Source organism: Maylandia zebra, linkage group LG1 (genome assembly GCF_041146795.1).
Source record: "Maylandia zebra isolate NMK-2024a linkage group LG1, Mzebra_GT3a, whole genome shotgun sequence".
Lineage (NCBI taxonomy): Eukaryota > Metazoa > Chordata > Actinopteri > Cichliformes > Cichlidae > Maylandia > Maylandia zebra.
In genome coordinates, this window is record NC_135167.1 from 10,488,136 (window position 1) to 10,503,896 (window position 15,761).

At 38.8% G+C, this 15,761-nt stretch overlaps 1 protein-coding gene across 1 annotated transcript; it reads left to right on the top strand.

Moving 5' to 3' along the window:
- The first annotated feature begins 561 nt into the window (after positions 1 to 561).
- lpcat2 (lysophosphatidylcholine acyltransferase 2) lies at positions 562 to 11,031 on the top strand. The gene is made up of 14 exons (XM_004539667.5): positions 562 to 836; positions 1,212 to 1,354; positions 3,062 to 3,279; positions 3,787 to 3,899; positions 4,068 to 4,128; positions 4,538 to 4,596; positions 5,073 to 5,107; positions 5,328 to 5,382; positions 6,558 to 6,640; positions 7,039 to 7,164; positions 7,294 to 7,447; positions 8,118 to 8,216; positions 8,949 to 9,090; positions 9,430 to 11,031. Exons 1-14 carry the CDS (start codon positions 726 to 728, stop codon positions 9,606 to 9,608), a joined length of 1,578 nt encoding a protein of 525 aa, XP_004539724.2. The 5' UTR covers positions 562 to 725; the 3' UTR covers positions 9,609 to 11,031.
- The last annotated feature ends 4,730 nt before the right edge of the window (positions 11,032 to 15,761 follow it).

The window sequence follows — 15,761 nt, forward strand, 5'->3', positions numbered from 1 at the left end:
TAAAAGTAGATCTATAATGCTTGTGTTATGAACTTACACCAGTGTTGCTTTGTCATAGAGTTCATCTTTATGATATATAGTAATGCTGGCACTTCTTTAAATTTTAAGGTTCTATAAGTAACAAGCGGGCTAACTTTAAAATAATCAGATATAAAATTCATTGAATAGAGCAAACGGACTTTATCTAAACCCCTGCAAAGACTATAATTTGTTATGAAACTGTGCCATCTTGTGGACATTTATGATAAATGTGTAGCCTTTGCATAAAATCAGTTATTTGCTCGTGACACCGCGATCGTCCTAACTTTCTTTAGCATTTACTCCCCCGGGAGTCCTAACCAGTGTTATTTTATCAAAGCACACAACCTACGAGACAATTTTAATCTTTTCCTATCTGAACCAATTTTTTTCGAGGCATCTAAATGGGATACCACTATATTTTAGATACTGTCGAAAGGGTACTGTCTAAAGTCAGTACCTTGCAAAATTTAGTGACAGTGTACAAACATTCACTTAACAGTCTTAATTCCCCACTGCACAGCGGAGGTGGAGCTTGAAGCTACCGGTTTTGCTCTCGCGTGCTTGAGTTTTGTACTCGTAACTCGCGCTTGATACCGTTTGGCTCAGCAACAAATGAGAACAGGTTCTCTGTTGAGGAAGTGAGATGGTAACATCACGGGGCTACAAATTAGAACTTCAGCCGTCATTTCGCTCACTGGACTACGATGCCACCGCAGCGAGTAGGTGCCTTGCCGAGGCAACAATCTCTGCTTTTGCCTGCGGTCATCAACCCGTTTGTCCAAGACACCAAACTAAGCAACGCTGCTATAATTAAAGTGAGTATTTCTTCTTCTTTTTCTTTTTCTTCTTCTTCTGCTTTTTTAAGAGATTGCACAAAGGCAGGATTTTGAAGAATGCTCGTTTGGTAACAGTGTTTCATAGTGTGACATAGTGCACTCAGGCTGCTGTATCCAGGGCCTGTAATCTTCTCCAACACGGCTTTAACAATCAGCTTGTAAAGCCTCCTATGCAGCACAACAGACTGAGCCATTGGGAGCTTTCTAGAAAGCTTTCCAGCAATGTGGATTTCTAGGCTCGTGCATATTTCTGCTAGGTGGGAGGTCAGTTTTCAGCCAGGCAGCAAGTGACTTGAACACCAGGGAGGTTTGGGCCTGTAATTAATATGCATAAATGTACTCCTCTGCCTGCAGTGTGTCTTGTTGGGAATTTTCTTGGTCCCTCTTCGAGCTATCTTTATAACACTGGTTCTGATGGTGTTATGGCCAGTGTCTGTCATTGTCACCTTCAAGCTGCCTCTGAAAGGAGCTGTGGAGCCAAGCACAGGATGGAGAAGGTAACTATGGATACCAGTAACATCCAGTCTTTCTCAGAGTTGGCCACGACTTTATCACACCTAAAGCAAAACAATAATAATATATTTAGCTTATTCTTGACATCAGTTTTGTTTACTTGCAAATGATCTTTTGCTTATTTATTTTTTCAAAACTTGGTTGCCCAGAAAAACTGTTTGGCTAATCTGGGACATCAATAACCCATTTGCCTTTTTTACTGCAGACATTTTGTTTGCTAAGCAACTGCATTCACCTTGCACGCCATCTTATCACCATCTGTCAAAGTGAATTGAACTACTACTACTAAACGCTTTGAACATATCTATCAAACAATAAACATATTGAACTTTAAGTTTTGCAAAAGTAATGAATTGTACTGAGGTGAGAAGAAGGATAAAAAGTCAGTTTTCGCTCATATGCTTTACAGAAGCAAAACATGCCAAAAAAATAATAGTTCCTGTAATAATGAATTAGCAGCTACTTGTGTTCATGTCGACTCATGCTTTTCTAGATCATATCCTCTTCACAAGCAATACCTCACCTCAGTTTCCTTCAGAAAGGAACTAGTCGGTGGGGGGTTAAGGGGAACTGGAAATGATGTTTTAGCCACTTTGTTCACCTCTGATGTCCAAAAGTAATAACAGACATTATAATTATAATAATTTTCTATATCTGTTTATATCTTGTATGAAAAGGACTCATTCCACTGGACTTATTAAACAGTATGTCTGTACATATAGTCTGAAAATGACAATTAGTTTTGTAGTCTATATTTTACTTGGGTGTGTGTTGGCTTCTTCACACTTGTTCACAGTGTAAACAGTTCTTCTGATCTTAGACTACAACATTTTTCATACATTTTGCAGATGACTGACAGAAAAAAAAAATAAGTTTAAACTATTGAAATCTTGTAATCTTGTGTCTTGTCTTTTTTTGACAGACAGGTTAGGCTGTTACTACAAAGCTTTATATCAATGAATTTGTGTTGTATTGCAGATACCAGTGAAAATCGCCACCATGCTTTGTCGAACCACAGGTTTTTTTAACCTTGATAGTTTGTTTGCATTAGTAAAATGATGAACCATCCTTCAGCTTAAAGGCTGTATACTATTTTCGGAGCCTGTGACAAATTGCTCAGAAGCACAGAAAGTGTGACATGATAGTTTAAAGCAGGGCATAAGCCCACACTGCATAATGAAGGAAGTGAAACTTAACCATAATAACTTGACTGATAGCATACGTTAAAACGTTTTACTGTAAGAGCCGATTGATTAATGTATCTTTAAATATTCATGTTTGTATTCTCTTTAATTTGTTTCATATTAAGTATGTGAAACTAAGTTCATAATGTCATTCATCATTTTGTATCTCTGACTCCATAGCAACACCCCTTCCTTCCTTTCTACAGTTTTTGAGGAAGCAATTGGCAACAGTAACATACTTTGCGCTTTAAGGTTAAAGAAAAGCACGAAATTGTGAAACGCATCCTGTTACCACAACACATCAGTCAATATACTGAACCGATAAACAAAGAAGGTCTAAATAGACCCATTAAAAATATTATACCAGCCCTTTTTATGTAAAGAATTTAGGATTTTCTCATGCAAAGCTTCTTGCACTGTTGTGTAGAATAGACAGTCACTTCCCATTCACATTTTTTTTCATTCACAAAAATTCAGCAATTTAAAAAATTTTTTTTTTATCTCCAGATTTTTGTGTCAAAGAGTGATGGCTGCCTTGGGGAGGGCTTACTTCTTCAGCATGGGTTTTCGAGTGGTGGTCAAGGGTAAGCAGGCCAGCAGCCATGACGCACCCATCCTGGCTGTGGCCCCCCACTCCACCTTTTTTGATGGGATTGTCTGCGTTGTAGCTGGCCTGCCCTCCACTGTCTCCCGTGTCGAGAACCTCGCCACACCCATCTTTGGCAGTAAGATACTTTTTGCATGATTGTTTCGAACAGGAAAGTAGGGACAAACTGTGTTTGTTATAGTCCATTTCCATCTGCCTTCACCTGAATGCACAGTTTCCCACTCTCTATGAAACGTGGGAGAGCTTGTAATATATATACAATGGAATGTCATTACTTGCTGCCTGTACTGGGTATCAATTAGTCCAGTACTTTGGAGTTGTCATTGACATAAATCCTTGTTATAGTAAGTAAAATTTACAAATGCACTCTATGAAGTAAACACGAGCTAAGACATTGATTAATATAAGCCTTTTCATCCATCTTTTTAAAAGTAATAACAACACATAACTCATTTCATATCTGTCACATGTGATTTGTTAAACAGTGATATCACTCTGTCTTATTTAACGCTTACAAACGAATGCAAATAACTAAAGCCTGTGCACCAGATTAGTGGAAAATATGATCAAGATTACTATATTCTTTTGTATGTTCATTACCATTAATCTTTTGTTCTCTCTTTAGGGTTCCTTCAGAGTCTCCAGCCAGTGCTGGTATCTAGAACAGACCCAGACTCCCGGAAGAACACAATCAACGAGATTAACAACAGAGCCAAGTCAGGAGGCCAGTGGCCACAGGTCTGGCACTGCAGTCATTCTCAATAAAAATGACTTTTATATGAATTTATTCGTTGTTTCCAAAGGAGCAAAACTGTATTCAGTGTTGACTCAGATTATTTTAAAAGCAATCTTTGCAATTTTGAGGGGTATTATTTTACCATTCAGCAAGGATGCTTTTTTTTTCAGGTTCTTATATTTCCAGAAGGAACATGTACAAATCGCTCATGTCTTATCACGTTCAAACAAGGTAAGATATAAAATGTACATTTTGTGTAGTGTAATCATTAGTTTAATTTCTATCAGCATGTCAAATGCAAATAAAAAAGATAACATTTTACTATACAAAACTTAGATCTACTACTGTATTATAGAACATTTAGTATTTTCTCTTAACATAAATCAAATCCATTTAATACATCGATTTCATAACAGAGAGTGCTTCTTCGTACGTTATTCCATTTAATCAATATTTGATGTGGTTTGTGTTTTCACTTTTGGTTAACTGATGCCTATAAGAGTGGTTCTGTATGTGGTGAGAGAATGGAGAAGTCAGAGTAAAATCATATAGTTTTACAGCTATGCACTTCATGTTTAACTACACGCTGTGTGGTTTTTTTTTAAATTTTAATACCTATTGTTCCCCACGCCACTTTTAGGTGCCTTCATTCCTGGTGTTCCTGTGCAGCCTGTGCTTCTGAGGTATCCTAACAAACTGGTAAGTAGGGTTGTGACAGTAATAGATTTTCATTTTTCGTACATATACATACACAGCCAGTAATATCTGTTCAGTGATGTAGTGCAAAACTATAGGAATAGTGTATATATTGGATTCCCTGTTGGATTTGTAGATTTGCTCACAAACAAATGAACAGTCGTATTTTTTATGATAGTTTCATTTTATTGGAGAACGACTTACTTTCTAAATCTTTTACCTTTTTTTGGTTGTGGCTCGGCAGTTCAAAGCTTCAATTCCCTCCAGATTTTCGTGAGGATTGTGGGCTTGTCTCATCATTGTGTTCACTAGGAAATCTAAAAGCATGACATTCCTATATATTTGTAAATGATTTTAAAATTTATACCAGTGTTGTAGTGGATAATATAATATGACACAGTCCTATGTGCAGACTGTCTTATACCAATGTTAAAGATTCAGGAATGAATGAATAATATACTTGTGTTTTTTCTCTGTAGGATACAGTGACTTGGACATGGCAAGGATTCAAGTCGTGAGTATGCTTTATAGAGTTTTGCCTCGTCCAGTATACATCACTCGATCTATAAGTATGCATGTCTAAATATGCATATTTATAAATTGCATGCATTTGTAAACTGTCACTTTTTCCCAGAAAATAAACATAATTATTGCACAATTATATGGCTGCCTTATTTTTACAACACTGTAGTTCTAATGAATGAGAATGTATAACAGTTTTTTTGATTATGCAGGAAAACACTTCTGCTTTTGACACTGTGCCAGCTCTACACAACAGTAGAAATTGAGGTAAGAGATTTTCTGATTTCTCGTAGTGTTTGTATAATAACATTATCTCATGAAGTCGTTTAAAGAGTTTTAGTTGTTTTGGATATATGATGTACTCAAAAGGACTCTTTTAAACTAAGGCTAGCAGAAGTTTTTATTTTCCTTTTTGGTTTAAGTGTACTTTTTGTTTGACTGTTCCCGGTGGGTGATGGGCTCCGCCAAGGCTGCCCTTTGTCTCCGGTTCTGTTCATAATTTTTATGGACAGGATTTCTAGGCGCAGCCAAGTGGCGGAGGGCTTTCGCTTTGGTGGCCTCAGAATCTCATCTCTGATTTTTGCGGATGATGTGGTTCTGTTGGCTTCATCGGGTGAGGGCCTCCAGCTCGCACTGGAGCGGTTCGCAGCCGAGTGTAACGCAGCGGGAATGAGGATCAGCACCTCCAAATCTGAGGCCATGGTTCTCAGCCGGAAAAGGGTGGAGTGCCCACTCCGGGTCGGGGATGAGTTCCTGCCCCAAGTGGAGGAGTTCAAGTATCTCGGGGTCTTGTTCGCGAGTGATGGGAGAAGGGAGCTGGAGATCGACAGACGGATTGGGGCTGCGGCTGCAGTAATGCGGACGCTGCACCGGTCAGTCGTGGTGAAGAGGGAGCTGAGTGTAAAAGCGAAGCTCTCAATTTACCGGTCGATCTACGTCCCTACCCTCACCTATGGCCACGAGCTGTGGGTAGTGACCGAAAGAACGAGATCGCGGATACAAGCGGCGGAAATGAGCTTCCTCCGAAGGGTGGCTGGCCTCTCCCTTAGAGATAGGGTGAGAAGTTCGGCCATCCGGGAGGGGCTTAGAGTAGAGCAGCTGCTGCTCCACATCGAAAGGAGCCAGCTGAGGTGGTTCGGGCATCTGGCAAGGATGCCCCCTGGGCGCCTCCTGGGCGAGGTGTTCCAGGCATGTCCCACCGGGAGGAGGCCCCGGGGCAGACCCAGGACACGCTGGAGAGATTATATCTCTCGGCTGGCCTGGGAACGCCTTGGTATTCCCCCGGACAAGCTGGAGGAGGTGGCTGGGGAGAGGGAGGTCTGGACCTCTTTGCTTAGGCTGCTACCCCCGCGACCCGACCTCGGATAAGCGGATGAAGATGGATGGATGGATGGATGGATGGATGTTCTCATACACTTCTCATCTGTTTACATGCTTCCCAGTTCCTCCCACCTCATATCCCCACAGAGGAAGAGAAGAAAAGCCCCGCTCTGTTTGCCAGCAGAGTACGAGAAACTATGGCCAAGTAAGTGTTCATTAGTCTTAAGCGTATAATGTATTATGTAAAGCAATTTATGTTGCCTTTTCGTAAAGAGGTTCTGTGCAAAACCACATTGCACTGCATATTGCTCAAATGCAAAGTGGAACAATTTGCTATAGAAAGTAAAAGTACTGTATAAATGTTTAAATAAGTCATAAATATAGTGTTATGCACATGCAAGGCTACTAAGCTGATAAGAAAATAAACAAGTGGTCAGTATTGGAGAGTGAGTGCAATTTGTCAAACTAAATTTGCATTTTTTACTGTCTTTAGGTCTATATCCATGCACAGTGAATCTGGCTATTGCTTTGCTATAATCTTTGTGTGCCTCCTTTGACTACTATAGTGAGTTGATTAAATGTCTGCAAACCTTCTATTTTTAGGGCTTTGGGCGTTCCTGTGACAGACCACACATATGAAGATTGCCGCTTAATGATCTCAGCTGGTGAACTCACACTTCCGATGGAGGCTGGCTTGGTTGAGTTCACTAAAATTAGTCGCAAACTCAAGTAAGAACATGTAATATGAGCGTTACCAAAAATTGCAGTTAGTACTGACCAATGCAGCTTCAAAGGGTTCTTATTGTTGTTAATGTTGATTATGATATAACCTGTCACCATTATGTTTGGCTCAACTAGTCTGAAGTGGGACAATATAAGGAAGGAACTTGACGGTTTTGCAACCATGGCCAGCACCTGTAAGGGGGGACGCATAACTATTGAGGAATTTGCCAGTTTCTTAAAGCTTCCTGTCAGCCCAGTCCTCGAGGATCTGTTTAGACTGTTTGACAGGGTGAGAAACTTGTATGTTAAATATTTGTTAAACATTATATGTTGAAATCAACTGAACATTACCCTTTTCAAATATCGCCGTGGCGTGGCACCACTTCACAAGGTTTTAAAACAGCCAGTATTTGGCCTGGCCAAGCGAATGACATTTATTAGATGGACACATTTGAATGTGAATGATCAGTAAAATAGTGAAGTTCATTTTACTGATAGCTGTAGTATTTATGTAAGTTTAGGCACTTTAGAAAAACTTCGCTTGCAAACCCTTAAAAAATAAAACACCTTTTATATTTATTTTTATAAAGCTCTAATAGGGTATGTGAAATGAAGTGAAAATCCAATACATTTCTGTGTCACAGTGCTGCACCAGTTGGAGGGGGAAAGCTACTGAGTTTCATACTTTCTGTTCTCTTATCTGTGTTCATCACTTTCAACATGAGTCAGAGAGCATGTGTTTACTAAAAACTGAATGTTACCTTGTATCATGTGCATTTCATAAACTTGTTATCAAATCACTATAGTAGTAAAGACTTAATCAAATAGTATTATCACTATTACCAGACACCGAATAACAGCAGACAACAAGCGCTTGCACCATAAATGATTAAATGCTGTCGATCATAATAATCTTTACATTTAACAGCTCATCTGTTCTAATTGACCTCTCTCTCTAGAATGGAGATGGCACTATAGACTTCAGAGAATATGTTATCGGTGTGAATATCCTGTGTAGGCCATCTAACACTGAGGATGTTCTCAAAATGGCTTTCCAGGTGAGACCATACATTTCTCATACTGATGTGTTCATATTGGGGGCTGAATATTATGCAAATCTCTTGGAGTGAAGCAAGAAAAATTACAACAGCTCCTTTATTGACTCGCCCAAGGTAGCACTACTATGGTTTTTGCAAGGCAAATGACCTTCAAGGGTATTTATACATTTCTGTATAAATACCCTTCTGTACACCTAATATGTTACTTCTATTGCATCATGCATTTCCTGCTGATAGTAGTTTTATCACTCTATCATGATAAACTAGTAGCTATGAAGGATATATCTGAGATGCTTAAACTGTAATCTGTGACAATTTGTGAGAAGTATAAACAGTGCAACTGTTATGAATATGAATATATATGATGTTTATATATGAAATATATACCCCAAAATATAAAAAGCATATACACTTTGCAAAAGGAATAAGTTAAATGCAAAAAATGACCAATGTTAAGATAAAATCAACCAGCCCAGCCCTTACTGTCTGTGCACAGCAGCAGCTTTAGTATAGCAAGAACAAAGGCAGCATACAATTCACAGAAGGTTGCATAATGTCAGGCTAACAATGTGTGTCTGCTGTGAACATTTTGCTGGCCATAAAGTCAGATGCAATTTGAACTTACTAATCAAAACTTACTTTCTCCTGCTTCGTGCAACGTCCAAGATCATTTTGAAACCTTTTTCTTGAAAGTCGTTACTCATTTCTCACTTTTTATTATCTTTCATGCAGCTTTTTGACACAGATGAAGATGAGAAAGTCACCCATGACGAGTTTACTGCTCTGCTGTGCTCTGCTTTGGGTGTGTCAGATGTAGACATGACCAAACTTTTTGAAGCGATTGATGCCGACGGCTCTGGTTTCATTACCTTCAGTAAGTAGAATCTAATTGAAGAGAAAAGCCTAATGCAAAGCTCCCGTTATGTCTTGTGGCCTCTTATTTGATTCCTGGTGATATTTTGTCAAGAAAATGTTAAATAAATAAAATAATAATAACAATAATAATGGATTGCATTTATATAGCGCTTTTCGAGACCCTCAAAGCGCTTTACAATTCCACTATTCATTCACTCTCACATTCACACACTGGTGGAGGCAAGCTACAGTTGTAGCCACAGCTGCCCTGGGTCAGACTGACTAAATTGTTCAAAAAATAGTTCATTATTATTGTGTGTACAGCACTCTGTAGTTTTTCTCTGTTCTGATTCTTTAGATGAATTTCAAGAATTTGCTGCAACCCATCCTGAGTATGCCAAGCTCTTCACCACCTATCTGGAACTTCAGAGATATCAAGCTATCCAAGAAGCAAACCCAGGTGATCTGGAACTTGCTGGTCAGCCCAGTTCAGGGGAAGAACCAGAGGAGAGCACATCTGACAAAAAAGATGACTAAGACAGACCATAACTGTGACTTTTATTTGACTTCACTGAAAAGAGAAATGAATACAAGGCTGTTGCAGTCTTGTCAGCATATTCAAGTCACTGCAGCAGAAATGGTCATATATGGTGAAGCGCTTGCATTTTTATAGTTTTAGAAAGCTTTGATTTTCGATTTTAGTGCCTTATAGATAAAAAGCAACTTACCCCCAAATTTTTTCTGTCAGTGTATTTTTGTGTATGCTTTGCTATGACACGAAACACAGATGGGGTGCGTCATAGCAGGACAATATGTCTGAAAACTGGTCATTGTTTTAAATAAGGTTTACACCTATTCTTCAGTCATCACTGTGGTTTTTGCTGGGTTTTTACTGACGGAGATGAGCACAGCCTTGTGCACCTTATCCTTTGTCTTTGTAATTTTTCTTTAACAGAGTGGGAAATCTTGCCAAATCAACACAAATTTTAAATGTAAGCAAAGAGTCCTTGTGCTTCTTTATTACAGTATAATTAGAGTACTGTGAGCAACCCAGATATGTTCTGTTTTAAAATTTTGTCTACAGTGAGCATAGATGCTGTGCATTACACTTTTCCCACCCTCGGTGCTCAGGGACACAGAACTTGTAACTCAGCTGTATAATTAGCCAGAAGTTTGCTTTGCATGTGTATCTATTTGCATTTCTACTGAAGATTGTTGTTGCTGAGACAGCACCACGTCTGTGCAGCTTTAAGTTTACTAAAGCAAATCAACCACTGAAAATAGGGCAATTTGTGAGCAAAAAGGCAACGGTGCTTCTACACAACAGCATATTCCAGTGGGGTATGCTTTCAGACCCGATTAACTAGAGGCATTGTTATTTATTTAGTGGGTTGTATTGCAATTATGTTTTGCTTTTTGTTAACACTGCAAAATGTTATTTTTAAAATAAAACAAGAACACAATCCTCTTTGCCATTTTTTTTATTCATCACAGAGGAAACTTGTAATGACTTTCATAGACTTTGTTTCTATTAAGGCATAAGTGCAATAAACAGGCTACAGCTGAACTGCTGTTTTTCCAAAATCACCACAAGGTGTCAGTAGTTACCCATTGCAGTTCTGTTGTGTGTGCCTTTTTTCTTCACCCACTTGCCAATGTGAGTTAAAATACCTTGTGTCTATTTTGACTGTACCTTACTTTGATGTTGGCGCTAGACAATGAGGTTTAAACTGGGGGAGGAATTAAAGGCAGGCATGTACTGATAAAATTGGATAAATGTTGTTGTGCATGTTTGTAAGATTTACCTCATTACTGGCCAACATGGATGATTTTTTTAAGCTATGGATATCTATAGCATGATTCAGGGGTTTTTTCTGATTACACTTGCTATGGATTTAAATGTTAAAATTATTTGAATCAGAGAAATATTTATGCAAATAAAATAACATCCTTGCATGTCTTGAAAGAATGTGTCCACTTTTATCATTTAAGAATTTGTGGAATTTTCAATTTCTAAAAAAAAAAAGATTATAATCACTTATCATTTGGTACATATTGATCTGTCAACTGATTGGTGAAACTGTTGCTTTTACGTTTACCTTACGTTTTAGCACAACTGTGTGATCCTCCTCACCTGATCTCAGCAGAGAACAACCACTAAATGCAACTTTAGTCTTAATACAATTTTGGTTACTTTGTTCTCACATCTACAGAAACACAAAAACGCACAGTCTTGCTTTATATGCACAGACAAGGCAGAAATGAGCGATGGAGAGCGGCCTCTTCATTGAAAGCCCGCTGTTACACAAACTGTGATTACCAGCTGTGATTTCCACCTTCAATTTGTTTTAACCTTTTCAAACATACAGACGCTCATTTAATTTTAATCAAAATTGATGAGGTGGCATGGAATCAATTAAATCACATTGTCGCCGCGCTTACAACAGTGTGACTCCCTCCCTACCCCCAGCTTCTGCTCTTCTCTTTGGCCACATCTCCCTCCATCCTCACACTTTCCTCTGGATGGTTCTTGTATATTGCTGTATCCATTTGAGCCATGCCTGCAGGGCAATCCTGTCGCAGTAGATTGTGGGAGAGATGTGTTGGTAATCTGATTTGGTCTCCTCAGGACCTGAGTGAGTGATCAGCCTCTGTGGATGCGAGCTGGACACAGGCCTCATACGGATTGGGGACTCACCGTGCCAAGCTGGAAGGAAAGGTCAAACCCGACAGGCCTCACTCCTAAATTAATGTGACTCAACTTTGGGCCTCAATTTAACCGAGCTGCCTTCTCAGGCAAAATCAGAACCAGGAATCAGTCTTGGCGGAGTTCCACTCTGCAAACTGAAATCCATCTGAAATCCATTTAGTGTATTTCAAAAAGTTTAAGGATGATTTTTATGTTGCGCTGACAGGTTTGACTTTCAGTATACAAGGCAAACACTCTAGTCCAAGCAATCCCAAATATCATGTTTTAACATCTACAAATGCTGACCATATCCAAATCCACATTTTGCTCATGTAACTCCAGAAACAACAGAATAGTCTAATTCATCTGCTTTTATGTAATATTAATAAAAAAAATATGTCTGTGAAGGTTCTCAGTCATCCAGGTCATCGTAGTCAAAGGAGCTTGCAAAGAAAAGCGTCTGGACTTCTTTAAGAAGTCTTAATAAAAAAAAACAAACGAACATGAAAAGTCCCCAGCTTTGTTATTGCAAGGATGTTTTAGGAATCTTACATAAGAGGAAGAAATCAAAATAACTTCATGTTCCTATAGAATCGACTTTCCTGATTATAAAAACAGGATACCTGGGTGTGTGTATACATAGTCGTCTGACCCTCCTTCCTATGAGTGACGAACATGGACATAAGGTTTCAAAAACACAGTATTAACGTTAGCTTACAGGTCAGAGGAGTGCACAAAAGTTCTGGCAAGAAGAGGTTGGCAAGCTGAAATGCTGGAAATGTTTGGATGAAAGTACGTAAAAGGTATTAACGCTTTTACCCCACCCAAGCTTGAAATTAGGCCTTAAAAAGATAACATGTAAGAAAAATGATAAAGGCTTTGATCTCTGGTCCACTACAAATGCTTTGTTCTTCCTGGTTGTATCAATTGTAAAGTGGAGATCTTTTCCACTGATTTGGCATGGCATAATGGGCTTTCACTTTGAGATGTGCTGCATAGTTTACAAAAAAAAAAAAAAACAGTCTATGAATGTTTGGCAGCATTATGGCCCTCTGTAAAGATGAACCCACTGTTTAATCTGCTGTCAGTTCAGCTGTACTAAAGCCAGCTGGAAAGGCTGAACGTGATACAGGTGCTGGGTTCAACTGTAGCTCAGTGTAAATGTTTAATTTAATTCTTTTGGATGGTTTCCTCTCTAGACGCTGGTATTTTGATTTAATACATTTTTACTGCGATCGGTGCACTCATTAGTACACACCTTCACAGCTCACATGTTGGACCACCCTTGACTTTTGCTAGCTTAAGCTTAGCAGTCTTTCTCCTACAGCTCTTCAGGGAGTTCCTCCAAATTTCATTGTTACATTTCCTTATCACACCAGATGACACCTTGTTGATTTTCATTCTCCTATTATTCTCTCAGAAAAGTGATTGCGCCTCATTTCCTGTGTAGTGGTTTATAGAAACAGTGAAGGGCTCGGTGAGGGCAAGGTTCGGGGAACCTTATAAAACATCAGTTATCCAGCGCCAGTATCTGCAGTGAAAGTTTGTTTTCTTGCTCAGTGTTTAGGGTGTTTTACATCTCTGTCTGATTTCCAGATGGTTCTGTGAATGAAGGGCAACAACTTTTCCTGCGTAATAGTCGAGGATGGGTCAGCATGAGGTTGAAATAAAGAAATGTGTCTTTTATTTGCCAGTGAGACTGGCCAACAAAGGTGTGAAAGTGTTTCTATTTTTCAAACAAACCCCAAATAATGCCTAGATCAGTGGTTCTTAACCCGGGTTCGATCGAACCCTAGGGGTTCGGTGAGTCAGTCTCAGGGGTTCAGCAGAGCCTCCACCGTGACATGCACGGCTCATTTTGTGCACCAATAAAAAAACATATCTATGTCTTGAATTTGAAAAAAATCATTTTTTTATTTTTCACTAAAGAGGGGTTCAGTGAATGCGCATATGAAACTGGTGGGGTTCGGTGCCTCCAACAAGGTTAAGAACCACTGGCCTAGACACTCATTTTCTTCCTCTTTTTCCTACTTGATTCCTATTGCCAACAAAACTTGATCATGCGTTACAGTGTTTACAACAGTTTCACAATATGTATTTATGGTTACATCATAGAAAAGTAGAAGTTGGAGGATGGAAATTGAAATGTGTCTCTTAGAGGAGATGTTAGTGCAGTCTGATTCTAATCTATAATTTGAAATTTTATGTAAGACTTCCTGATCAACTGTAGCCTTTTTTCAAACCATAATCATGTCAATCAGCATGCTATTAGGCTTCCCCTTTCAGGCCAATGATTACTACCCACAACTGAAGGGTTGAAAGGATGTGACCAACTGAAAGATAAAAGTCTTTTTGATATACTGATGAGGACTGATGGAGGACTTTTTAGAGACAATGGCATTCTTACAGATTTTCTTTGGTGTGTACGTGTTGGCTGAAGCTCTCTTTACTAGTCTGCAAGTTTGGATTGTCTTAGGCATATTTTAAGGATGTGCTGCGTGCTGCTCGGAACATGGCTCTCTGTCCCCAGACATCTGACTCAAACTGCTGTTTCACTCACCAAATGTATACAGCAAGAAGGAAAAAGACTTAACATTGCTGAAGTAGTTAAATCTTTGCAGATACTACTAAAGCCTAGAGGGGAAAATTTAATGACACTCCTCCCTTAGTGAGGCCTGGAGAGATTTAAAACAGAGAGCTTTAAAGGGGCAGCAGAACAAAACAAACCCACTCAGTACTAATACCATGAACTGATTGCCATGTAGTAAAGACCTGGTAAGTTAAGTCTGCGGAATGACCACGTAAGAATTGCATTTTTGTTTTTATGTGTAAGGGCAAAGGTCCTTTACGTTAAAATTGTGGCCTATGGATTTACAGAATAGCCTGAAAGTCTCATTTAAGCTGTGTCATATGTGTCTGTTTTGAACTTAATTATAAGGTAAGACAGAAAGGTATATATTTGTCATTATATTTATAATATTACCAAGACTGAAACTATTAAGTAGAATAGGTGCATATGGCATTGTATGGAAAGAAATGTTTGTGTGGTTTTAAAGGGCATTAGAAGGGAAAAGTCTTTGCTTTGCCCCTAACTAAATGTTCAGGTTAATTCTAGAGGGTCATGCTGTGGCAGCTGAGAGATTGCCTCTCCGTTTATTACAGTTTAAGCCTAAGGTCAATCAGGAAGAATCCAAATCTTAAGAGAAAAAGAAGACTGAGGAAAAAGTGGAGGATAGAAGAGGACTTAAAAACTCCATGGATACAGCATGATTAGGGTTATAGACTGATTTGCCCATTCCCAGTATTTGACCTGCATTATGCACCTGCACAGCAAAAAACTGTGAGGACTATTACCTTTAAAATAAATGTGCTATTGTATAATATTTAAGATGACTGAAAATTTGAAGGAACACACTTGTTGAAGGTACATCATAACAAAACGCAGTACATGCAATTTAGCTGATTATGGTCAATTTTATTCTTACCTAGAGATGCCATTTTCAAATGTAACTGGCACTGCAAAATAAAGTGCAAAAGAATAGAAGTAATTCAGAAGAAAAGGGCAGTAATAACACATTATCCTACCTTGTTACCTGGTCCTTTGTCTTACCATCACTGCAGTTATTCAATCTTCACAAACAAAACGCCTCCAACCAGCCCTGTTAGGGTTTTTTAAAACAAGCACTGGAGAGCAAAGAGGACATTCATTGACTTTAATGGGATGAACTGATCAACCATATCTAATAGAAATCATTGCCCCTGGCAAAAGCTGCTTTAGAATTGAATTACACATGGGACACAATGCTTTTATGGCTTCTTAGAAAACTGTAATTCAATCTGTTTAGTGCAGAGAAGAAACAGATAAAGTCCAAATGAAAACATTAAAAAAAGTTTTGGTGTATGTGAAATTTACGTGCTATAAAAACATGAAGGTAAAGCGATCATATGTCTCTTGGACAACGTTAAATCCAAACACCAAGTAGAAATGCACATAGGCCTAC

What these genes read in the sequence shown, in the direction of transcription:
- lpcat2 (XM_004539667.5), top strand. Translation starts at nt 726, where the DNA reads ATGCCACCGCAGCGAGTAGGTGCCTTGCCGAGGCAACAATCTCTGCTT. An exon ending in GCAACGCTGCTATAATTAAA is followed by an intron (nt 837 to 1,211) that starts GTGAGTATTTCT and finishes CTCTGCCTGCAG; the next exon opens with TGTGTCTTGTTGGGAATTTT. An exon ending in ACATGGCAAGGATTCAAGTC is followed by an intron (nt 5,108 to 5,327) that starts GTGAGTATGCTT and finishes TTGATTATGCAG; the next exon opens with GAAAACACTTCTGCTTTTGA.